Here is a 25938-nt window from a genome sequence, read left to right as displayed (position 1 = left end):
AAAAGGTGGTCAGTTTCCATTCAATACATAGAAGAGAATCAAGCGGAAGGCAAGCAGCAGTTGGCATTTATGACTGTAACTTTGACATCCGGGGGTCAAATCAGCATCACTGTTTCCATTGCATCATACTCTCCTGAAAATAAATCCATGCAACTGAAGAGGGTTTAATGCTAAAGCGACCCATTGCTACTATTATTAATGCCTGTCTAAAATCTGAACAAAATGATCACAACAAGGTGTAATATGATATGCATAATGAGCTACAAGACTGTCTAAACATCAAGTTTTTGAACAGTGTGTGCTATTTTGTGTCTCCTCGCTGTTCAACGCGGTTTTTACCGGCACTGAATCATACCAGCTGAACAATAACCACACTGTCTGTCCGTTTCTGGGGCTGCTAGATGCAATCTATCATCTACTGTACTCCAGGCGAGCTGTGTGACATCAGAGCTAGCGTGTGTGTGAAAAAGCTAGAGAGAGAGAGAGAGAGAGAGAGAGAGAGACCGTGTGTATGTTTTGAAAAAGGGTGTTTGTCTGGTTATTTGTTTTTATTAGCAGTCTCATATATGTATCAGGTGTGTTTGAGACTGTATGCATGTGTGTGTACATAAATATATTGCCGTGTTTTTGTGACTATTTATTTCATTGTGTTTTGTTTGGAGTAATTTCGATGTATGCATTTTGTAGGAGATGCAGCTGCCAGCTGTGTTTGTGTGCGTGTGTGTTTATTTGTTAGCTTGTTCATGTGCATGTGTGAGAGAGAAAGAGACAGAAAGCGAGAGAGAGAGAGAGAGAGAGAGAGAGTGAGAGAGAGAGAATACCAGGAGGGAATCCATGTCCTTGCATGTTTGTTGGCAGGCTTACAGGACAGTTAGGCTTTTTGTACACACAAGTGTGTGTGTGTGTGTGCGGAGGTGCAAGTTATATGGTTGCCTGCATCTTTATAATTGTGTATTTGTATTTACGTGCTTGTGTGATTGTTTATAGGATGCATGCATATTCCTTTGTGGACATGCATGCACAAGTAGTGTGAATGACTGCTCTGTATCCTCCATTTTTTTTATTTTCATCGAGTGTGTGTGTTTTTGTTTGCATGCAACAATTTACCATGATACTACTAAAAATACTTTTTTAGTGGTATGATGTCAGGCGTCGTGCGTGCGTGCGTGTGCAGCAGCCAGTGGCTGTTGTACTTGTACTGCCGCAGTGTTTTTATTCTCTTCAATTATTTAACATAATATTCAAGGTGCTAGTTGGGAATAGAGGTGTGTGTGTGTGTGTGTGTGTGTCTGTGCTTGGGAGGGAGAGAACATTTTTCCTTTATGATAATAAATAAAGCCTGATGAGACTGTTTTCAGTTTGTTAGCGGGTTTCACAGACTGACACCGGTTAAGTAAGATTATATCATCATAGTGGTGGAGGACAATTTGTCTTTAGATTTGCCAAAATTGTCAAAGCAATATGTGTATTTGTGTAACTTCAGCCTAAAGGTTCCTTTTTGTTTTGCTGGGATTTAAGTGGCAAACCTAGTATCTGCTTAGGCCAGTGGGCAAAAGGCCTGATGGTTTGTCAGATCTTTCTTTCTGTGTGTGTGTGTGTGTGTGTGTGTGTGTGTGTGTGTGTGTGTGTGTGAGGAGGTTAATCCAGACAGGCAGGTGAACACAGTGCCCATTACACCTGGGCGGCACTTTGCCTTCAGGACGAAGGCAGGATGAGATGGAGAGATGAGTCAGAGAAGGAGAGATTTGTTATTTCCTCTCTTCTCCTTTCATATTCTGGCATCCTTCTTTTTTCTTCTGTTGCTCAGAGCGACAAAGTTAGAGAAAGACACAGCATGTCGCATACTGGCACTCCAGTGTATTTTCCACTTTATGAACATGGCAGTAAATTAGGCTTTCAGGTTAATGCGGAAATGGATGGTGCCACCAGACCTCTACAGTGGAAATGCTTAAACCATCCAAAACAAGTTAAATAATCAAAACCAAAGACATTTCTTCTCTTTTTTATAAGAGCACACTAAATATAGAATGATCTACCACACTTCTAAAATAAAGATACAGATATTTTACAGTAAACCTACCCTTAATGCATCTTGGACAAGCTTCCGTGCTGACTTACTAAAGACTTATAATCATTTCTCAGCACTTAATGTTATTACACCTGGATTGGAAGTGAGCATCATCCATTTCTAATTTCATTACTAAAAGCTGGCATTGAGCTTGTCCTCATGGGTTCAGATTAGTTTGAATCCAATAAAAATGGACTGTGCCAATTGTTTCCTGTGTGAGATTTCCATTTTACTGTACAGAAAAAAAAATGTTGCCAGCAAGAGTTTCTGTGCCAGCTGGCTACAAAAAATGCTTTGCCTGACAATCTGTATACTGGCATAGACCTTAGACGGGGTGTGAGTGGGTGGAGAAGAATGGATCTGCAAGATGGATTGAGATGTAAAGATGTGTAAAATGTGGAAAGAAAGACGCAGGAAATAAGGAAAGTGGATAAGAAGGATAGATCAAACTGGAAAGCTGGGGGACGAGTGCCAGGAGGAGGAAGGAGAGATGAATGGATAGCACGAGGCGAATTGAGCTGAAAAAAAAAAGCAGATGAGATGTGAAGAAATGGAAAGACTGAAGGATGTTGATGTGACAGGAGGGGAATGGATGGAGGGTGGATGGAAAGAAAGAAATAATGGATTGATTTAAAGAAGGGAGGTAGGGATGAAGAAAGGAGAGACGGGGAGAAAAGGGAAAATTTAGGAAAGGAAGAGTGAATGAGAAGAGGAATTAATTCGTAAAATTTCCTTTTCCTTTGCTGGCAGATGGGTTTGAGTTCAGTCAAAGTAGTGATCTTAACCACAAAAACATCCTTGTTTTTGTGGTCCCAAATGATTGGTCAAATAGGTCAAATTCCTAAAAAGTTGATGTAGTCCTTTTAAGTGTAAGTTTCCCTGTATCGAACACATAATGAAAAAATCTTTTTTATTACAGTTTGCTGTAGTTTTTACCATCATTTCTATCAGTTTTTATAACATTTTACACACCAGTGTAACTGCTGAGATTCAGAAACATGGCGACAGTTTAACCAGATTTTCTAAACCACTTTATCTGGACGTGAAACTGGAAGTAAGTGCATCCAGAATGTTAGTAATAATCCTTCATTGCACAGGAAATCTGTGTCTGTCCGCAACAGTTTGGGTAATAATTTTACTGTTAATTTTCTCCTCTATATACTCTAAGTTTGCTTAAAACCTGTATCATCATCTGACGTCCTGTTGGACTTATTAGGCATGTTCTCAAATCTTAGAAATTAACTTCACAATGTTGTTCTTACTGATCAGAAGGATGTCCAAAACTACAAAAATAGTGGACTGGGAAGGAGTGAATGTGAAGTGTTTGGCTGTGTGTGAATATGATAGAGGGTGGACCTGGAAAAGACAGCATGCAGCCTCAGCAAAGGTTTGAAAAGTCTTTTTTTTTTCCCCTCCTGGCTTTGATACATGATACAACCTCCTCTAAAATGCAATGACGATCATCTCTCTGTCCGATTCTGCTTACCTTGTCTTCCTCCTTTTGTTGCCTGCAGTCTGCACCTCTTTCCCTCCGCTGCTCATCAACCTATGACTCATTATTCCTCTTGTCTGTGTGTGTGTGTGTCCTCATGTCAGCATACTGTATGTGTATACAGCAGGCATTTATGTGCATGTACATGACACTCACCTTTCACACTTTTTGGAATTCAAATGTCCCACAGTGCCTAAAAAGAGAAAAATCTTTAAAAAGGTTTATTTCATCGTGACTATTATACCTGCATTCAAGTGTGTGTGTGTGTGTGTGTGTGTGTTGGGTGTGTTTTTTTTTATGTGTGTTTTTCACACATGAATGCTCATCAGTAACAGATGGTCCTCAAACCTGTGTGTTTATTCAGTCAGGATGGAGAGATAGGTGAGGAAGAGAGAGGAAAAAGAGGGAATTAAGTAAATACAGGGAATGATGGTGGGGAGAAACAGACAGATGGACAGAGGGAGGGAAAGAAGGATGGAGAGAAGCAGGGGAGGAAAAAGAGAGAGAGAGGGAACAAGGAACGGGCTAGAAAAAGCAAGGAGGAGGAGGAGGAGACTTCACTCAAGAGTGTTATAAAACTTTAACTTCAATGCAGACAGAGAGAGGGAGAAATAGCACTCTTTCACTCCTTTTCCTCTGTTTTTTTTTTTATTGCTTTTACAAATGCACAACGTCCACGGTGTTAGTTTTATAGTGGAAAGGAAAGAGAGACGCAGGAGAGATTTGAAACTGAAAGAAAAGAGAGTGCCAGTTTTCCCTCTTTTCCTACAAGGCTGTGATTTTGTGCGTTTTTTTTTTTTCTCTCCCTCCCTCTCTCACTTTCTCCCCTGTCTGAGTTTGTGTGTGAAGGCCTGCGGTAGCCATGTCTTTCCTTATAAGGAGTAAGTTTGGGACGGGTTGGTGAGGAATGAACAGAATTACAGTACAGTCACTCCCCTTTTCCCCTTCTCCTTTTTTTTTTTTTTCTTACTCCGCTTCTAAAATATCTATCTATACGTCTGTCTGTCTGTGTCTCCGGGTTCAAAGAGCTCGACATCATTTAATGTGCTTATGTTAAATAAATGTGACAGATGCAATTGGCTGTTTTTGCTGTTAAACTCTTCTCTTCCTCTTCTCTCGCTCTTTAAACCCACCGCTGACCCTGATGTTGCATCCGAAAGTGACTGATTAGGGTCAACGCTTTTTCTCCCTTTCTCATTCTCTCTCTCTCTACCCCCTCTTGGCTATTTTTTATTAAATCTTTTCCTCGTTTAGCCTTTTTTGCCTCTTTCTCCCTTTCCTTTCATCCATACTTATTCTTGTCTTCCTCCTTTGTTTGTATATGCATGTACAATCTGATGCAGGTCTGTTTTCTTCCATCGTCTCACTCTCCTTTTGGAAAACGAGGGATTTTCTTGTGTGTCATGTTCTTCATTTTTTTCCCCTCCCCTTCGTTATTTTCTTCATCCTCCACCTTTATCCTCACAGAAAGAAGAGAGAGTTGTTAATCTGCCTGTTGTCTGATGCCTGAGTGGGCGAAGCTTTCAAACCGCTCACGGTCATTACACACACACACACACACACACACACACACACGAACAGTATGACCACTGCCTCCAACATTATGTTGTCTGCTGCATATGTGTGTATCTCTGCGTGTGGGCATTATCGTGCGTGTGTGTTAGTCCATCAAAGTGTGCGTATATGTGTCACTGTGTGTGTGTGTGTGTGTGTGTGTGTGTGTTTGCGGGGAGGGAAGCGTGACTCACCCAGCGAGGGCAGAATAAGCAAGGGATGAGATGGAGGAGTAATAACAGAGAGATGGTTAATATTGAACGACAGATGAGCAGTGGCCTGAGGGAGGGATGACGAGTGGATGGAAAAATTGTCACCATATTCACAAACGGATTTTCTCTCTTCTTCTCTTTTCTGTTCTCTCAGTATGGATATGGATAGGAATTATGTAGATTGCTCATTAGCTTACATACCGGAACAGCATTTTGTTTTTCTATAGATAGTTGTATTTATTTTTTTGTCCTTGCAACCTAAATTCATGTTTTCAGACAGCAATTATATTTCTTCTTCCACAATAACATATCCAGCAACTGACACTTTTCTTGCTGTAATCATTCTGTTCATATTGGCCATCAAAAGATCCCCTCCAAATGCAATTTTACAATCAAGGTGATGGAGGACAAAATTCGCTAGTCTAGTTTTGAGAAAGTTTTTCTGAAGATAATATAAAGCTTCAGACGTCTGAGTTAGTCAAAGAGGTTTCAGTCATTTTAGTTAAAATTTCCCTATTTGTGTCTCGACAGACTGTTTTCCTATTTAGCTGCAGTGGAAGGATTTTTTAAAAAAAGAGGGAATTTGGCACTAAAAAGACAGTGACTTTGGAAGATAATCAATTAATTTGACTAATTTGGATGCCTGAAGCCTCATATTAATAATAAATAATAATACATTTAATTTGTGCTGCACTTTTCATTCATAGTGAATCTCAAAGTGCTACAGTATTAGCTTCAGATAAACTTTTAAATACAATTTTTGCACAGAAGGAGGCTTGTGGATTTTGGCCCCCATCACTTACCTTGAAAGCGCCTTATGAAGGGATCTTTATGGCCAGTATGAACAGGAAGAATGATTACAGAAAAACAAAAAGCATGTTGTCATGAAGTGCGGAACAGATGGACCCAAAAGCAGGACGCGGCAGGCACAAGAAACTGAAGGATATATTTATTTAACAACACAGGAACAGGACACAGAAGTGCAGGCAGACAAGGCTAAACAGAACAGAACTAAACCAGATAAATGATCCAGCAAAGACTGAACAGAAAAAACAGGACCTAAAAACTAACTGATCTAATGAGGAGATGAGGCGCAGGTGGGGAGATGGGCGGAGGAGCTGAGGAGAGGAGAGTGAGGTGATGAGACAGGAAAACAGACAGGGAGCGGATAGGCTGGGGAAAACACAGAGCCGGGCAGCGCTGACAAGGCTGATACAGGGCAGGTTTGAGATGGGCGAAGGAGGGAAAAGCAGGCTGGGGAGGAGCACAGAAACACAGGAGGGAAACAGTGCAAAACAGACAACCACAAACACAGAAAAAAACAAGTAGGCTCAAGAAAGCTCCAAATGCCAGCAGGCCGAGTGGAAACAAAAAACACTCTGTGCTACAGAGCCAAAAAGAGCTGCAGGATAAACAGGCATGCAAACTCTTAAAGTCCAAACATAGACATCCGTTACCCAAAAACTGATTCACCACTTAGTGCGAGTTGCATGAAAAGCATTACGCCCGGAAGTTCAGAGAAACTAGCCCAAAACACATTATCTGGTCGTAAAACAAACAAACTCATTCTGAACCAGGTGAAGGCAAAAGTGTTATTTCAGTTCTGTATGCTCTTCCAATAGAGCACATGCATACAAACTGAAATGTCAGGACAAAGGTTAAATACAATAAGCAATAATATCTCAAGTGGTCCTTTAAGATAATCTGCAACCTGTCTTTTCTGTCCATCACCCACTCAGTCAAGACTTAACTTAAAGGGAAACAGGCTGAGGGTCTCTGGTGGACTGGTGGAGAATGGCGGCCAGGGACACAGAGCCATACTGTGACAGAAAGCTTAATAGGCTCAATAGCTATGAAGAAGAACTGGAATTAAACAAACACACGGAGTGAACACAGGAACCTGAAAGAACAAAAACACAAAGAGTCCAAAAACCATGAGTCCATGACACATGTGTCAATGTTCATTTGGGCACCTGAGTATTTTTTTTTTTTTAGGACAGACTTGACAAATTGTGAACTTATCCTTTAAATTGTATCTATTTCAGGTGCTTCTACCAGTTCTGTGGTCAGACATGTGCTGCTTAAAAGTTTAAGGGGTGGAAAAGAATGTGATTTTTTTTTTATTGCGATCATATTGATTATTTGATTCCTCAGGGTAATGTTGTTTCTAATGTCAACTAAATTGAAAACACTGGTGATGGTAGCCCCCATATTCTCATATTGGTGGCTTCTACAGATAGTATTTGCAGCCATCATTAATTTGGAGGAGTGAAATGACTACACTCTCAGATACGCAGCCTACATACAGTCATTTTAGTTTGATTCTCTGTCACTAGCAATCTCAGCATACTGGCCATTGCAGATGTGGCACAGGATTTTCAAATGTTCCTACTTACATAGAGTAAGTAAATATTGAGACAGTTCAATCAACGTGACAAATTGTGGGATCAAGATCATTTCCCAGCTCGCACTTGTTTACACCAGCTTGATAAATGTATGTGTCCCTCTCTTAGAGATCTGATGGAAAGATTTGTCACTTTGATTTATCCTAATATTTATGTGTTTGTCACATTTATACACAGTTTAGATTTGTTTCTCTTTTTTGCTGTTTTATCATTTGTGAGTGCAAATAAACTGAAAGCTGTAGTGTAAATCTAGTGATGAGCAGTTTGAAGGTAAATTGGAAATAATAATAATTAGCTTTTAATGATAACATGGATTTCCTGTTGGATTTCATGTTTTATTTTCAGTTGCATGACTAATGTTGTGCATCGTGACTGTGAGCCCAGAGCGTGTACATGTGTGTGCACGCTTCTCGACGCATGTTTTCATCTCTGTCTCTATACTGAGTGGTGACCGACCCTCTCGGTCTCCTGTGGAATCAGGAAGTGTCTGACAGGGTCAAAGGTGAAGGTGCCAAAAATGACTCAGCAGAAACTGAGAAGAAAAACACAACTTGTATTCTGACCCTCGCTCTCTCTGTCTCCTCCTCCTCTTCTCTCCCACCCTCTGTTTCTGCCGGACACATAATTAACTCACTTACTCAATGTTTTCTCCTTTTTCCCACTCCGGCCTCCTTATCGCCCTTTCTGTTTTTGTTTCCTTCTTCTTGCTTCCGTTTATTTCCTACCCCCTCTCTCCCCCCTCTCTCTCTCTCTCTCTCTGTCTCTCTCTCTGTCTGTCTCTCTCTCTCTCTCTCTCTAGTGGTCTGGCATTTTTCAGATCTACATTCCAGCTTTGTGTGTGTGTTGGAGGGGAGTTCTGGCATACACCAGTGTGTGTGTTTGTGTGTGTGTGTGTGTGTGTGTGCGTTCTCTACTTCCATCTGAATTCTTCATATGTAACCTTTTGAAGTTGTGTGTATGTGTGTGTGTTCATACTATATTTGCTTGACTTCATGCAGAAACACACTAATTTGCATTTCTGACTGTTGAGGCTTTGTGTGTGTGTGCATTTATTTCTGCAACTCTGACATACTTTTGGATGCTTCATATGGATGTGTGTGTGATTGTGAGTGTTTGCCTGAATGATTCTGATATGTGACCATACATGCGTGTGCATTTCTTTCATGCTTAAATACTGTAGCATATTAAATATTCTATATACTGTATATATTGCAATATTATTACTGTAATGAGCATGAATGTGTGTGCGTGCATGCGTATGTGTATGCGTGTGTTCGCTGTCCGTCCTTTAAGCCATCATGCAGCTGTGCTTTTCTCCGTAGATACTGTAGTGTTTGTATTTATAACAGAAGCTGCAACTAATGATTCATTTCATTATCAATAAATCAATGTATTCTTTTCACTTTAAGTCAATTAATCATTTTTCAGAGCCCAATGGGGTGTCTTCCTGATCTTATCTACACAACAGTAAAAAGAAAAACCCCAGAAGGTTTAACTTTATAATGACATCACATAAACAAAAGCTGCAAATCCTCTCATTGAAAAAGGTGGAATCTACAAATGATTTGCATTTTTATTATTCCTCCGTGTTGGCGACAGTCTTGTCCGGAGGCGTTTTGTTTTTGGGTTGTCCATCTGTCCATCTGTCCCATTCTCGTGAATGCGATATCTCAGGAATGCCTTGAGGGAATTCCTTCAAATTTGGCACAAATGTCCAAATGACTCAAGGATGAACTGATTAGAATTTTGTGGTCAAAGGTCAAAGGTCACTGTGACCTCACAAAACACGTTTTTGGCCATAACTCAAGAATTCATACGCTAATTATGACAAAGTTTCACATGAATGTCTAATAGGACAAAATGATGAAGTGATGACATTTTATATCCAAAAGGTCAAAGGTGAACTTCACTATGACATCATAATGTTCTGCAAAAACAAAAACACTTTTCTGGCCATTATTCAACACCATAACTCAGGAACAGAATAGGAGATTGTGATATTTCACATTTGGTCGGACACTGAATTAGTGACAGTAATCTTGGGTACCCACCTTGACATTGTGGTGATTATATAGATCTTCTGTGCTGCCGGGTTGAAGATGTGTGTGAAAGATCCGCGTTTTAGAATCTGTAGATCCTTTGCAGCTGCATCCATATCTGACGCGTCGTCTACTGTCATGGCTACAACTTCATGTTCTATCAGAATCAGCTTTACTGGCCAAACGTGAACACATACAAGGAATTTGACTCTTTTTTGTCTCTCTCAATGAACTTACATACTAATAGACATACAGCAGAACAAGAACAACAAAGCTCAGGCAAAGGGAAAGACAATGAATAACAAGCTAAACAACAACAAAAGGAATACACTTGACTAGGGAGGTTTCATGACCAATGTAGCTGAGAAAACAATGGGTGAAGAGCCAATGCTGAAATACTGGAGAGATGATGAACTGATTGAAGGCAGGTGTTGGATGAGTTAAGTCCCAAATCACACCATGGTCACTGTGGTAGGAAGCAGTTTGTCATACATGGATTTTTTGGTTGCTATACACATGGTCTAGTAAGGAACCACTGTAATGAGTTGGAAATTTCACATGCTGTTGAAAGCCATGCTGTTCCATTATTTCCTGGTTAAGCACAGAATGGTGCTCAGTGAGGAGGTCAAGGTTAAAGTCTCCAACAATTATCGATAGCTTGCCAGTTGCACTGATGAACTGTATTAAGTTGTTAAATGTGTTGTGGAACAGTCATTGAGGAGCTAGATGGTCTGTACACAGTTACAATATACAGTAGAGCCAGAAAGTCCAGTAAATGTAACAGTGTACACCAGAGTAATATGGTAAATGGACTGTACTTGTATAGCACCTTCCTAGTCTTCCAACCACTCAAAGCGCTTTTACACTACATATCACGTTCATTCATTCACACGCACATTCATACGCTGAATGGGTACAGGGGCTATCATGCAAAGTCCCAACCTGCCCATCAGAGGGAACTAACCATTCACACACATACATACACAGGAGCAAATCAGGGTTCAGTATCTTGCACAAGGACTCTTCAACATGCAGACTGGAATTGCAGATCGAATTGCGATCTTCCAATTAGTGGACGACCCGCTCTATTTCCTGAGCCACAGCCTTATATATGATTAAGTACTGATAATGACATTTAGTGAATGTCTGTATTAATATAATGTGTAGTATAATAAGACAATATATTTTATATATATATGTATATATGTGTGTGTGTATATGTAGTATGGGATCTAAGCTATACTGCAAGGTGAAATGTAGTAATAATATAGTGTTACGTAATATATACTATGGTACAATAACATGACAGATTATTGATATAATAAATAATGGGTATGGTATGATATATAATACATAATGAGTAAAGTATAATATATAACAGAACATATCAAAATATAACAAATAAACAATTTTCCAAAAGGAGTGTGTATGTGTGTGTGTGTCCAGTATGCCAGACACTTTGGAAATTGGGTGTTTGTGAATTTCTGGGTCCTCATAGTCAGTGGTCTCCACTGCTGTTGTACAGTCTGATGTCAATGGGCACAAATGAGCGCCTGAGGCACCCTGTTTTACACCTGGGTGAGATGATCCGATGGCTGAATGAGCTGCTCATCTGCCACAGCTCATCATAGAGAGGGTGAGAGGGGTTATCCAAAATAGCTTTGATCTTGTCCTTCATCCTTCTCTCTGCAACGAGCTGCCAATCTGCCACAGCTCGTTGTAGAGAGGGTGAGAAGGCTTATCCAAGATGGCTTTGATCACTGCCTCCACGCTTTCCAGTTCCAACCTGATCACCTAGCTGGCCTACCTTAACAGCTTGTTGAGACTGCTGACCTCCAAGCCTTGATGCCACCATTCCAGCACATCCCTGCAAATAACAGAGCACTGGCTACTACAGACTGATAGAAGATCTGCAGGGTCCTGTTGGACGCACTTAAGGATCTGAGTCCGCTCTGTCCGTTGCAGAAGAGAAGTGTTGTGAGACCAGTCTAGTTTTTTATTGATTTGGACTCCAAGGTGCTTGTATGAGTCCTCCCTCTTCACCTCGTCTGCCTGGATGACAGCCAGGACAGGGGGCCTCCCGTCCAGTTTTACTGATTTTGAGCTTCAGGTGATTATTGTTGCACCATGTGACAAAGCTCTCAATCAGTCGTCTGTACTCCTCTGTAAAAATCATCTCTAAATGAAGACAGCATGTTTCTCACTGGATATTATTCACTGGAGTCTTACATTTAGCCAAAAAATACACTTAATACCTCTTATTAAATTCCTTCAAAGTCTTCACTACAAATATTATGAGTCTGGACAGACACGGTTATGGCATACAACTGTGAGGCGGTATTTCTAGTTATTAGATAAATCGTTGGCAGTGTTCTGTCGATTGACTAATGTACTGTATTAATCAGTGTTTCAGCACAATTGAAAACAACTGAGATTGTGGCAAATTCCTGCATATTTTCCTCATATGGGTGGGTCAGAGAATAAGCATTTGCGTGCCTGAGGGAGGAATCGTAGTCAGCACAGAGGGATTAAACCAGAGAGGGAATATTTACTGTAAGAGAGAAAAGGATCCATTGTGGATGCTTTGTGTGTCTCAGTCTTCAGGGAAGTCCTAGAAATGTCAGCCGTCAGACTGTGTGTGTGTGTGTGTGTGTGTGTGTGTGTGTGTGTGTGTGTGTGTGGAGCTATTGTATGAGTCAGCAGACCTCACCCTCACAAATGGACAAAGTAATACAATAAGAACAGAAATTAAATATAAAATGTTACTTAATCAATATTCTGTCTTAACAGAAATATAGGAAGGAACAGAACTGAACAAGACAAAGCAGGAGACACACACACACACACACACACACACACACACTCATCTTACAGTAACTCACATTGCCTTGGCTGTCGTGCAACACAAAGCAGAGCTATTATAAAGGACAGTTGCATCCATATTATCTAATTACATTTCATCCAATTTCTTTTTGCGTGTCTGTTTCTGTGAGCATGCTGGTACGGTGTTTTTGTGATCTGCTGCTTTTTCCTTTTTTCTGCTCCTTAATATCTAAGAGTTGTTTTTCTTTGCCCTCCCAGTCATCTTTCTCTCCTTTTTTTCCTTTAATCTTGTTCTGTCCCTCGTCAATGTTGATTAACAATCGCTGCAGGGGAATGATAGCATCTCTGCCATTTCTAACCTCTTAGCTTTCTTTTTCTTTTCTCTTTTTCTTTTCTTTTTTTCATCTCCAGTTTACTCCTGCTCTTTTTTTTTTTTTTAACTCTCATTCATTTTCTGTATTATTTTTTTATCTCTATAAATACTCCATGACTCTTGTGATGACCTGGCTGTTGTTCAGGTTATGTGTGACGCATTTTAAAAAAGCCTGAGGACATCATAGTGACATCACACAAACACACACACACACACACACACACATTATAAACCCTTCTTTTGTCTGACTCAGGGATAGTCAAGCCACATCCTCTTCACCCTCAATAGCAGTGATACTTACCTGCCAACACACTTTTATAACACACTTATAAAGATGACATATGTGCTGTCTCAGTCAGTCAGTCAGTCGCTTAGTCACTTCTTTAAATCAGTCTTGATCTATTTTGTGTCTTGATCCAAATACTAATCAATCAAACCCAATCTGACACAAGTACTCTGTTTCTTCTGGATTTAAAATCTGTATATTACACTACGTGTGTCGCTCTAGATTAAATTTTATGAAAAGGTAACATGAGGCCAGGGCCAGCAGCCCTACATGACTGAATTTATGTAACTGAAAGCACAAACGCTGATTTTATATTGACAAAAACAAAGAAGCTGTATTTAATGTAGATTTGTCATGTCATGGCTAATACCCAGTCAGCTTAATAAGGTCAGTAACGGCCAATACCAATCTTGTGTATCGGATTGGAGCATCCATAACACTTCCACACCCAAGATCTCCAAAAAACAAGTAAAACCTCCGCAAAAACAAAGGAGCACTTGCTGTTGAGCCTTTGAACAAAAATATACACTATAGGGCTTCCACCCTTCCCTACGCTCCATCTATCCATCCATCAGTTTTTAAACTGCTTATTCAATTCAAGGTCACAGTGGCAATAGGCTGAGCACAGTAATCCAAAGATCTTTTTCAGCAACAACTTCCCCAACCATCTCCTGGTTATTCCCAAGTTCTCTTAATGCTACGTTCATGTCATAGCAGACTCACCATAATTACCATTTTCACATCCAGACTGTGGTTATGACCGAGGAACCTTAGTGTTTAATAATACAAAAATGCCTGAAAACCTAAACTAAGTTTGTTGTTCAAGGTAATTAAACTCATTTCATTTCATTGCAATGGATATTTCGTTATAATGTCAATGCACAGTATTTTTAACCCTCACATGACCAACTCAGTTGCATTCATATAACTGTTTTGAGTTGAGAGGTCATGAATAATCGTGAGTTGTAAACATGGCAAACGTTTCCAAATATAATCTGTTCCAGTGCTCTGGGTCTATGCTGAAATATTTTGACAACTATTGTCTGGATTGTCATGAAATTTGTTATAAACACTCAAGGTCCCTAGAGGGTAAATTCTAATGAAAAAGAGGTATCTAATGAAATGTAATTGTCTCCACATCTACTAAATGGTTTAGCAGAAGACATTTTGGTTGTTTTTACAATAGCTCAACAACTTTTGGATGTACTGCCAGAAAATTTGGTACAGTGATTAATGGTCTTCAGAGGATTCATTGTAATAACCTTTCACCTTGTGCCGTCGCCATGTCAAATCTTAAATTTGTCCAATATTTTTATGTTTAAGTCCAAATACCTGCAAAACTAATAACATTCCCATCAGCCTCAGCTGTACTGTACTTTGTGTTTAGTGCTCATTAGTAAATGTTAGCATGCAAACATGCTAAACCAAGATGGTGAACATTATGTAAAATAAACACTATGCTAAATATACCTGCTAATTAATAGCATTGTCATTGTGAGCATGTTAGAAGGTTGAAATCTCAACTCCCGGAGCAATAAAGGTTAAGTTGTCAACAATGTCAGACCCATGCAGTTGATTTATAGTTATGTTGTGCAGTGGGACAATAAAAATCTGACTTATTGCTTCATCCACACACTCCAGTTAATCTCTTACATTCACAACTCTAAATGCAACTTCTTTTCTCTCTCCTGCCAGCATCTTCAGTGCACCATCCAGGCTTTACAAGATGAGCTCCGAATCCAACGAGATCTCAACCAGCTCTTCCAGTCCGATTACTCAGAGTCTGGTCGCCTCGGAAACCAGGCCATATCTCCACAGGAAATGACAGAGGAGAACTTCCTGCGTCTCCATGGCGAATATGAGCGGCAAGTCAAAGAGCTCTTCCTCCTGAGAAAGACTGTGGAAGAAATGGAGCTGAGGATCGATACACAGAAACACACACTAACTGCCAGGTGAATATTTGACTTTTTGCTGCCATTTTAAGATGCCAATGCTTAAAATATAGCTTTAAATCTATTCTATTCTTTTCCAACAGGGATGAATCCATAAAGAAGTTACTGGAAATGCTGCAGAGTAAAGGCCTGTCGTCACGGGCAACCGAGGAAGACCATGAACGAACAAGGCGACTGGCCGATGCTGAGATGACCATCCACCAACTGGAGGGCCTACTGGAGCAAAAAGACAAGGAGATGCTACAACTTAGAGAGGTGTGTGTGTGTGTGTGTGTGTGTATGTGTGTGTATGTGTGTATGTGTGTATGTGTGTGTGTGTATGTGTGTGTGTGTGTGTGTGTGTGTGTAAGAGAGAGTCTGGCAAAGGAGATACAAAAGCGTAGTCATGCATTCCCATGTGAACACTTTGTGGGTGTGTGTGTTTGTGTACAGCCAGGAGTGAATGTGTACAAATCAAACCATGTCATATCTAGGTGAGGCCTTTGGCTGCATCCACTCTTGGCTTATAATTCAGTTTTTATTCAAAACAGAAACATCCACACACACACACACACACACACACAGAGGAATGCACATTTTATCCTATTTTTACCAATGACTCCTTGCTTGTTTTGTGTTGTTTCTAACATCTTTCACAGCTGTTTCACAGTAATTGGCTGTTCGTCCATGTTTGTTGTATGCTGTAATACAACAGCTCCCTCTTGTGGTAAAATGTTGGTAATGGGCATCAAATAATATTGAAGTTTTCTATATACAAAATATTTATTTCAGTATAAAATAAATGTAAAATGACTTTGATGCATCACTCATGGATACATTTATTTTCAGAAGCAATAAGTTACAAATTGTTTTATGTCCGACATAGTTTTTAATTAAAAGCTCATTTTCCAAAAGGTACTAAATAACTTGAAATGTGAATGAAGTAACAAGTAAATAAGATGGAGTTGCAAAAAAGTGGAAAAAATGATGCACACTTAATTTCCAGATTCTCCAGTCTAAAATGTTTATCAGATGAAAACACGTCCAACCAAAACTATTTCAATACACTAATCTATTTCTCAGTGTACAGACTGGCAGACTACTTCTGATTTCATGATTTTAATAGGCAAAAAATTATAACCCTATATGTGTATATTTGACAGCTGTAATTATCTTACTAGCCATCCCAAATCACATAGTTCTCCTGTAATGAGCCACGCGGTTGACAGCTGTTCCAGGTAAACTGATAACAGACACACAAGACAAGTGGTGCATGTGTGGTAGGCTGTAAATGACTGAGAAACAGAGTGAGGCAGGAAAGTGATTGTTTTCCCCTGAAAGGCTTTTTAACATCATTAGGAGATTCAGTCCTTCCAAACTGTTACAACATCTCTAACATGTTTTCAGGCCCATGTTGCTTCACATTGCATCAGTTGTCTGGACAGAGTTTCTGTTTTCTGACATTATTTCACAAAAGACATTGTTAATTGCAATACAGAAAGCACCACAGGGAAACTGGCATAAGATTATGCAATGTCTGAAAAACAGTTTCCATATCGGTTAAAGTGTCTATTGAACATTTGTCTTGCAGACATCCTGCTGTACTGCTGATATGTTGTTTTTTTAACATTATTCATCTCAATAATTAACACACCAGTCCTTACAACTTCCAACACCTGAGAAGATGGCAACATTTTGAACATGTTTCAGAAATGTACAAAACACAAAGTGAGACTTCTCTGTGTTGAAGCTAAGAGAGGCAGTAAAAGTTTGAGTCTACGCTTATATATGCCTAATTGTGAAATATAATTGCTTGACTTTAATCACTGAAATTTAAACATTACCAAAGGGGAGGGGGATTTTAAGTTGCACATTTAATTAACAGTTCACAATTTTAAGCATCCAATATCTAAATTCAAAGACATTTTTAGATCGAAAAGTTCAAATCAAAAAAAAAAAGATGTTTCCCAAATTGCATTTATTAAATTCGACACCAAAGTTCAAGATGATGGCAAACCAAGGATATTCTATCAGACCACTGTCCAATCAGGTTATGTTCTGCCGGTCATATGACTCAGGAAAGAAGAGATGAGATGAGCGACTGGAGACTCTACACACAATTTTCTATCTCAATTTGTGAACCTGGGAAAAAAAAAAATAATTAAATGGCAAAATCTGAAATGACCTACTGGAAATTTCAAAGAGCACATAAATTAATTCCACATAAATTCAAATTGAAGCTTTTCAAAGCTATAAATTACATAGTATTTCAATTATAACATCAAGTATTCAGTAGTGATTAAACTTCATCATTGAACATTCAGTTCAGATTATAAGATCAAATTTCTTATAGTCCTTTTTGCTTCTGTACTTTCTCAGTGGCTGCATTTTTTCTAAATTGACCTATAACACTCTACAGGAAATGATAACCAAACAAGAAATCATCTTAGGTTTCCGTGAGTGTTTGTGTTTGAATATGTGCGTGTGTGTTCGTGAGTATTCATACCAGTGCCTCTAGCCATGGCACCCTACCATCTCTTTCACATATGTGTGTATTTGTGAGCTGCCTGGCTCCTGCATTAGCTGTCTTTGTTCGCCTCTAAGTGTGTTTCCTCCAAAGAAAAGCAGTGATGCATACACTGCTACATCCTCCCCTCTGCTTTTGTTCCCTCCCTCTCTCGTTCTCTTCCTCCGTCCTTTCTTTCACGTTTTGTGCCTTTCCATCTATGACTACACCCCCCCTCCGTTCTTTTCCCTTTAACTCTCACTTCATTTGACTTGTGAGTTTTGATGTAGCAACAACAGCCAGACAGACAGGATTTCGTTGCATTTAGCTCAGGAAATTAGGATAGGTCAAATATTGCCTTTTGAGAATTTTAGGAAAGGAAATGTAGTAGATTAACAGAGTCTTTAGTAGTGATGTGTGGAGTTTAGTTCTTATTTTGTTATAGGTTTCTGTGCACTCTTGTAGGAGATCGAAACTTTAATCTTTGAGGCTGGAGTAGTTTGATTTTCAAGCAATTCAAGCCACAAGACTGGATTTCTTATTTTAAATTGAATCATTTGTTTTAATTTGGACTTTTAAACTGTTTTAGTTTTCATTTGAATCAATGGGTTTTGAAGCTGGGAGCTAATTCGTTGAATTAGCATCGTTTCAGGCTGTCAGAGTCGATCATTCGCATTTGAGCGTGTAACGGTGTCAGCTTAGTTAGTGGTGTTTCTAAGGATGTGGGATGGACGGATCAACTCTTGGAGGCTAAAAGCCAGCTCCTCCTCGAGAGGGAGACATCTCCTTCCTGCCTCCCCCTCCATCCCCATCTCTCCTTCGTTCCCCGTCTCTCCCTCCATCCCTATCCCGCCACCTTTCCACGTTTCTCCCCCCTTTGACCCCTTTCCTCCTTTCCCCATTTCCCCCTCACGCCATCCCCCACTCCGTTCCTCTCCTTCCTTCCCTGCCCCTTCCCCTCCTGCCCATCGCCACTGCATCCATCCGGTTGTCTTTCCCTCCTCCTGTCCTTCCCACAATCCCTCTTACATTGTCGCCCCCTCGGTCCATCCTTCCCTCCAGCACTCGCCGTCCTTCCCTGCTCCCTCTCCACGGCCTACACCCACCATCCAGCCCTCCCTCCATCCCTTTCCATCAGTCGCTGTGGCCTCCTCTACTGGGCCACGACCTTCTCCTCCCTTACTGCGTCCCTCTCATCATCCCTCTGTTTCTCTCTCACTATCGTCTGGTGACCCTCGTGGTGTGTGTGTCTCTCAGGAGCTACACAGGAGATACGAAGCAGCTCCAGAATCAACCAAGACCAAGGCCCTTCAGACGGTCATCGAAATGAAGGTAAATGATTTGATTTCATTTGAATGTATTTGTGCTATACTGTAAAGTCAGCATCACTTAATTCTATACTATAGTAACTGTACAGGAGCATCATGTCTCTTAAATACAGACTTTAATACAATAGTGCAATAAGACTGAATATACAGTATAGTTTTGATTCAGCCCTGATGCTATGCTGCACTGTATACATAGTACATACTGTATTTAGTGGATGTTTGCAATATTTATTATCTTTCAGTGCAATATTGTCCACAATAAAGTAGGGCTGCAACAATTATTTTCATTATCGATTCATCTGTTGATTATTTTCCCAATTAGTTGATTGATTTTTTTGTCTGACTAACAGTCTAAAATGTTTGGATATGTCATATATGAAAAGGAAAAACAGCAAATCTTCATTTTTGAGAAGCTGGAACCATCAAGTATTTTGCTTCTTTTTTTTTGAAAAATGACTGAAACGATTAATCAAATTAGTTGCTGATTAATTTTCTGACGATCAACTAATCGATTAATCAACTAATCGTTGCAGTATTGTCAATCTTGATACACAATTTCATGACTAAATTAAAAGATCAGTATGAAGAAGTTATCATGACAGAATTTTTGCACATTGATTTTAAAATAAGTTGAGAACTGGGAACTTAAATTTACAGTTTCAGGTTGACGTCCCATTTGGACGTAATCTGATGCAAAAAACATCAGCTAAACAATAGGATATATGATTTTTCATTTGTATGCAGAGATAATGATACATATTGATAACAAGAGAAAGCCTTTGGTTATTATGACATGTGTTATTGTACATTATTGCCCAGACATAAGCAGAACAAGTTGCAACATCTCAAATGTTCCTGTTGCACAAAAGACTGTAAACAAAGCTGAAACTGACTTGTTGTACATTAGCTTTGTCACTGAAATAACTTTGTATTTATTTTGGCATTTTTATTCCTTACACAAAGGTCTGTTCCTCTTGCCTGACAGTGCAAAAATATGAACATCCATTCATAATTGCACATTCATCAGTTTTTTGTGTAGATGAGCTTTTGATCAAAATGTGTCACGGAAAGGTTTTTGGTCACAAATACAAGTAGTATAGTGCAATTTTTTGAATAATATTTTTAATATAATACAGATAATTGTTATCATTTTATAGCATGCTAAGTTCAAAAGACTTTACCAAAACAATTTTCAAAACTCCTGTTATAACTCAAATTGCTCCCTCTTGTGGAGATACTTTTTATCACAGAATACCAAACATGTAATATTACAGTAACAGTATTAACAAGATTCTCTTAGATGCATCCAGCACAAGAGGTCAGAGTGAACAAATCTGGCAAAAACTGGATTGAAAGGGGCATGATGAAGATGCTCATATAGTACAATTGTTTATCGTTGGCTACATCACATTGTTCTGCATTTGCAAACCAGCAAGATTTAATAGTGATGAGGCTGTAGGATGTATGAGAAAATAAAATGTAATGGGATATTGCTAATGCTGCAGATCAGGACTGTGAATTCAGTGGGTCAATCAGGGTTATCCTCTCCTGCCTCCAACATCATGCTTGCTTCAGTTATTCCTCAAACTAGTTGCTCCCTTTCAGAGCGACTTTCTTTGATTGAATCCACTACTCTGCTCACCACCTTGAAATACCAACAGGCTGTATTACATTTTTTATCAAACTTATGGCTGAAGTAAAGTGAATCACACCTGGTCTTGTCTCTTGACATGTGTGTGTTGATGTCCTGCCAGGATGCGAAGATCAGCTCGATGGAGCGCGGCATGAGAGAGCTGGAGGAGGAGGTGAACATGCTGAAGTCCAACGGAGCTCTGAGCAGCGAGGAGAGAGAGGAAGAGATCAAGCAGATGGAGGTCTACAGATCCCACTCCAAGTTCATGAAGAACAAGGTGATGGATGCACAGTACACGCACAAACACCCTAACATGCACACATATCTGCTTGTTTCATCAGTTTTTCTCTTTGTGTTTTGAAAGATTGCTGGATTTATGAGCTTACTGGGGAAAATAACTTTGCTCCGTTACACTTACCTTGACGGATACATCTTAAGTGTCAAGAACAAAAAAGTGTTACTGTGAGAGTCCCGCTCATTAAAACAAACCAGTGCATCTGTCATGTTAGGAGACAAGCCAGTCTGGAAATTCAGATGATTTTTTTTTTTTTTTTGCTTGTTTTGCTTGTTTGAGTTGAAATGTAGATGTTTTTGTGAAAGGAGTAATTTACACCTCTACTTTAAATCCTCTTCAGTGTTAGCATACTTTATTAGAGGTTTATAACAATACCATAAATGCATTACATCGTTGTTTTAGACATGCAGGCATTATAAGCGTGTTGGCAGCAGTCCTGAGTAACAGCTGAATATAAAAATTACTATATATTAACCACCAGAAACCTCTATAGCATCTTGTTGAAACTTGCACTGCACAGTGCAGGAATGCTGTTCAAATTACTCTTTCCTAATGACCTTTGTAGATGAACAGCTTGTGTATCCTTAAGTCTTTTTTCCACAGGCAAATATCAATTATTCAAGGATGTGTTCACAGTTTTTCAAGTCTGGTGCCCATGAACTCTGAGACAGGTTTTGCTCGCTGTAATAATTTCTCCTGTTCGTACTGACCATCAGAAGATCCCCTCCAAATGTGCTTATGATGGAAGTGGGGACAAAATCCACAGTCCCAGACCAAAAAAGTATTTAAAGATTTATCTGAAGATAATATGAGGCTTCAGATTGTTGAGTTAGTCAAATAAAATCTTCCACAGTTAGTCTTTTTAGTAAAAGAGAATCCCTCTTTGTGTCTCAATGAGAAAAGGAAATTTGACACTAAAAAGAAAGTAACTTTGAAAGATATTGACTTGATTTGACTAATTTGGATGGGTGAGGTCTCTTTATCATATATTATCTTTAAATCAACTTTTAAATACATTTTTTCACGGATGGAAGACTGTGGATTTTGTCCCCCATCACTTATATTTGTAAGTGCATTATGAAGATATCTTCTAATGGCTGATATTAACAAGAGGAATGATCACAGCAAGAAAAACATGTGTCAGTGTTCATTTGGGCACCTGACTATTGTTTTAGGATAGATTTGAAAAATTGCGGAGCTATTCTTTAATTTGATGTATGAGAACCTAAAGTGAGTTATTACACACATACAAAGACACTCACTCTGTACATAACTGTAGTCGTGACGCCGAGCAAGGGCGTAGGTGGTTTTCATGCAGTATCTCAGCATGTGCCTGGGGATGCCAGGTTGAACTGTTGTGGTCACAGTGACGCCCTCCTCTCCTGCCAGGTTGAGCAGCTGAAGGAAGAGCTAAGTAACAGCCAATCAGAGAAGGAGGAGCTAAAGGAACGAGCCAATGAGCTTCAGCGGGAGGTGTCTGCAGTAAGAGACACATCTCTGTGTCTGTTTGCGCTCTTCTTCTCTTTCTTTCTGTCTTTCTTTCTCGCTCAGGTTGACTGGCTAATGGCTGCTGCTTGAGTAGATTAGAGTGCCAGTAGTGTGACTGTGTGTTCAGACAGCAGGAAGCAAACGTAACTCTCAAATGCCGATCACTATAGGCAGCTGACACAAAATAAGTTGATGTCACTGAGAAATACTGAGATTTGGAGGGCAAAATAGAAAATCTAACTATATCCATTGGATATAGTGGTGGAGTTGCTACTGTTAATCAAATATTCCAAATGTATCAACACCCAGTGAACATAATGCTCTTCACCTTATTACATGTAATCTTTGTCTTTAGATTCAGGCAACCCTATTGCAAACATGTATTTAATAGTCAGGTAAATTTACTAGAAGATATTTTCTGTCTTTATGGTGTGCTGATAATGACTCAGTTGGAAAGTCACAGTGAAATTTTCTTTCTGAGCAGAGCAGAGGGACCCAGAATATGATTTTTCATTTTAATATAGGTCTGTGATCAACAGCTTTTGACAGTAGTCTAGCAGTCTGAACAATACAGTCATCCAGCGGTGCTACAGTTTGTGTGTATCTCTAACCAGCTTTTCTCTCCTTGCATGAGGTTTCTCTCAGCTAGTAGCTTGGATCACTTTGCTGATGGATTTTCTGAGTGGTTTGGGTCCATTCTTTTTATTTATAACGTTAAATTCACTCACAAAATTCACTCCCGATCACCTCCTATAGATCCCAAAAGAGCTTTGGTTAAGTCACTTATGTCACCATGTGTTTTTTTTAACAATCCTGGTCCAACTGAAAGAATTGACCCTGACCCTCTGGTACAAACACGTAGCTGAGAAATATAGATTTTAATAGTTGTGTAATACTGCACTTTAAACTTTGATGTGTACTTAACCATTGTTTGCTTTCCAGGAGAGAAACTAGAAAAAAGACAGTTCTTTCCCTTTAAAAAGAAAAATCCAAAATATGTCTACTTGATCAAACTCAGAGCTCCCTGAGCATGAACTGGCGTAGTAGCCCTTGTAGAAGGCCACTCAGAATACTAGCTGTGTATTCTGCAAGTATCACTACTGTCAGCTACTTAACTACTGCCTGAGAAAGGCTAATGACAAAACACTGAACCCCCAGTTGAAGGTTCGTGATCAACAACAGCAGACTTTGGTTTTGATTATGTAAAACTGCACAGCTGTGATCGAGAGCAATAATGAAAACAATCTTCTGTGCAGTAAGAAGTAAAACCTCCCCATTGAGTAGTTCAAATAGTTTTGCAGTAGAAATGATACGGCATATTGTGACTCATCATCTGTGTTTTTCCAAATATCTTTTCTTTTGCAGTTGGTCTTCTACAATGGAGTTATGAGTAATGGCTTAAGACCTTAACAAGCGCTCACTTAGCTCACTTGTAGTGGATTTTAATGCATTTTAACAGGAGAAAGCATGTAATCCTCTGTAGTCCAGACTCTAAGTTGGTCTTTCTTCTTTCTATCTCCTCCTCTCTCTGTATTTCATGTGGTTGTGTTGCTCAGATGGAACAGGTGAAGCAGGATCTGAGTCGTAAGGACAGCGAGCTGTTGGCTTTCCGGACCAAACTGGAAACCCTGAACAATCAGTTTTCTGACAGTAAACAACATGTTGACGTACTCAAGGAGTCTCTCACTGCCAAGGAACAGAGAGCTGCTATACTTCAGACTGAGGTACAGTTACCCTTCTACTTACACTGTTAATATAACTTTGCTGCTGTGTGCAATGGTACCATTAAATGTCACAAAAAGTCAGAAAAATGATCATTAGTTTTTGAATATTTATTTCCGTTGACTTTCAATTATGTGCTTGCACAGGTGGATGCGCTGCGTCTTCGCCTAGAAGAAAAGGAGTCTCTCCTCTCTAAAAAGAGTCAACAGATATCTGAGCTGACAGAAGAGAAGAGCACTCAGCACGGAGAGATCACCGACCTCAAAGATATGCTGGACGTGAAGGAACGCAAAGTCAATGTCCTGCAGAAGAAGGTACAGTAAGAAGACTCGTACATATAACGTGTCAACCAATGAAAAGGTCATTTATTCAGTTAACATACTCAGTAAGGTCAAACAGAAATAGGATGCATGAGCACTGCTGTGATGTTGTATCTCTGCTCTTGCTCCCTACCAGTATTTCATTATTTTAAACAAGCCACTAAAAATGTAAAACTATGACTTTCTGTTCAGGAGATTTTTTCACTTTCTGACAGAGCAGAAAATGTGAAGAATGAATGGAAACAGTGACAAGGAGAGGCTAAAATAGCTTTTATTTAGATGACAGTGTTGCACACTCTCATTCACTCTGTGATTTAAATCTGCAAGTGCAGAAGTGTAATTATTATTCAAAGAATATGATGTTGTTATATAATACCACAGCCACTAGATGGGGCTGTAGGACAGTGTGTAGTTTAGAAGATAAGGCACACAGACACATAAAGGCAGCAGACAGGCAGGTACACGAGGAGCCAGAGTTACAGATGCTTTCTGAATTTTTTTGGCCACTTTTCAATGTGTTGTTGTGGTGTGACAGCATTTCTGTGGTAATGCTGTCAGTTAGATGGATGGGCCAGATTGACACCCCCCCCCCCCCCCTGTATTTACTGTTTGGCAAACACACACACACATAATACTGGTGGAAAATTTTCAAAAAGATACAGAGATGAGGCAAAATTCAAAAATGCACATGGAGTTTTGAATGTTCTGGCAATCATTTAGACAGTTAAATCTTACTAATTAAAAAAAAATCTAGTGTACAGCTGAATTCCTCCATTACCAGCCTGTATGTCTCTTGCAACCTTCAACCTCCTCCCCTCTCCGTCCCTCCCTGTCTCTCCGGTTGTCCCTTGTTAAAAAAAAACAATGTAGAGACAAAGCGTGAGAGGACGTAATTGATAGAGACAATCAAGCACACAGACATAAAGCAAGACAGGGAGGGGGAGGAGAGAGACTGAGCGTGTTTGAAATCAGATGCATACTAATGAGTTCCGCTTGTTCAATAAATGATGACCTCTGCCGTCTTCAAATAGAATACAGTCCACTGTCTGAGAGGGAGACAGAAATGCTGCTGACTTTTCCTTTATCTAATCTGCCCTTATGATTCCCTCTTTTCTTCTGTGTTTGAGCATTTCATTTCTGCATGTGGATAAACTAAAAATACCATCTTACGGCTTCCACTTTGTCCACCTCCTCCTCCTCATGTTCTTATCTGTCACTGTACGTTAGTAGTAAAGAAAATTAGCATGAGCGCAGAGACAATTAATTGCGAAGATATCCGTCTGATCACCCATCATCCTTTTTCTCTTGTTGGTAAATGAATTTATGTGTGAGGGGGAACCATGACATAAGGAGAAGCGTCAGCCAATTATTGTTTTGTTAACGTATTCCAGTTCATTATCACAGACGATTTGGGGTCTAATATAGGACAGCAGTGAGCGTGTGTGTGTGTGTGTGTGTGTGTG

General features: G+C 39.6%; 1 protein-coding gene across 6 annotated transcripts in view; it reads left to right on the top strand.

The window, feature by feature from the left end:
- The window catches only part of LOC137175527 (ELKS/Rab6-interacting/CAST family member 1-like), a 138714-nt gene that overhangs the window by 19786 nt on the left and 92990 nt on the right, over nt 1–25938 (top strand). For 4 of the 6 annotated variants that reach the window (XM_067581209.1, XM_067581214.1, XM_067581210.1 and 1 more), the window contains 7 exons: nt 14948–15204; nt 15288–15459; nt 18947–19021; nt 20772–20927; nt 22335–22427; nt 23990–24157; nt 24302–24469. In XM_067581209.1, coding sequence (XP_067437310.1) covers nt 14948–15204; nt 15288–15459; nt 18947–19021; nt 20772–20927; nt 22335–22427; nt 23990–24157; nt 24302–24469 — 1089 coding nt within the window. The remainder of the gene's footprint in view (nt 1–14947; nt 15205–15287; nt 15460–18946; nt 19022–20771; nt 20928–22334; nt 22428–23989; nt 24158–24301; nt 24470–25938) is intronic. The other 2 variants (XM_067581215.1, XM_067581213.1) reach the window with 1 other exon arrangement.

The sequence above is a fragment of the Thunnus thynnus genome, chromosome 23, assembly GCF_963924715.1.
Source record: "Thunnus thynnus chromosome 23, fThuThy2.1, whole genome shotgun sequence".
Lineage (NCBI taxonomy): Eukaryota > Metazoa > Chordata > Actinopteri > Scombriformes > Scombridae > Thunnus > Thunnus thynnus.
Note: the sequence above shows the minus strand (reverse complement) of the source record. Positions and strands in the feature narration are given on the sequence as shown.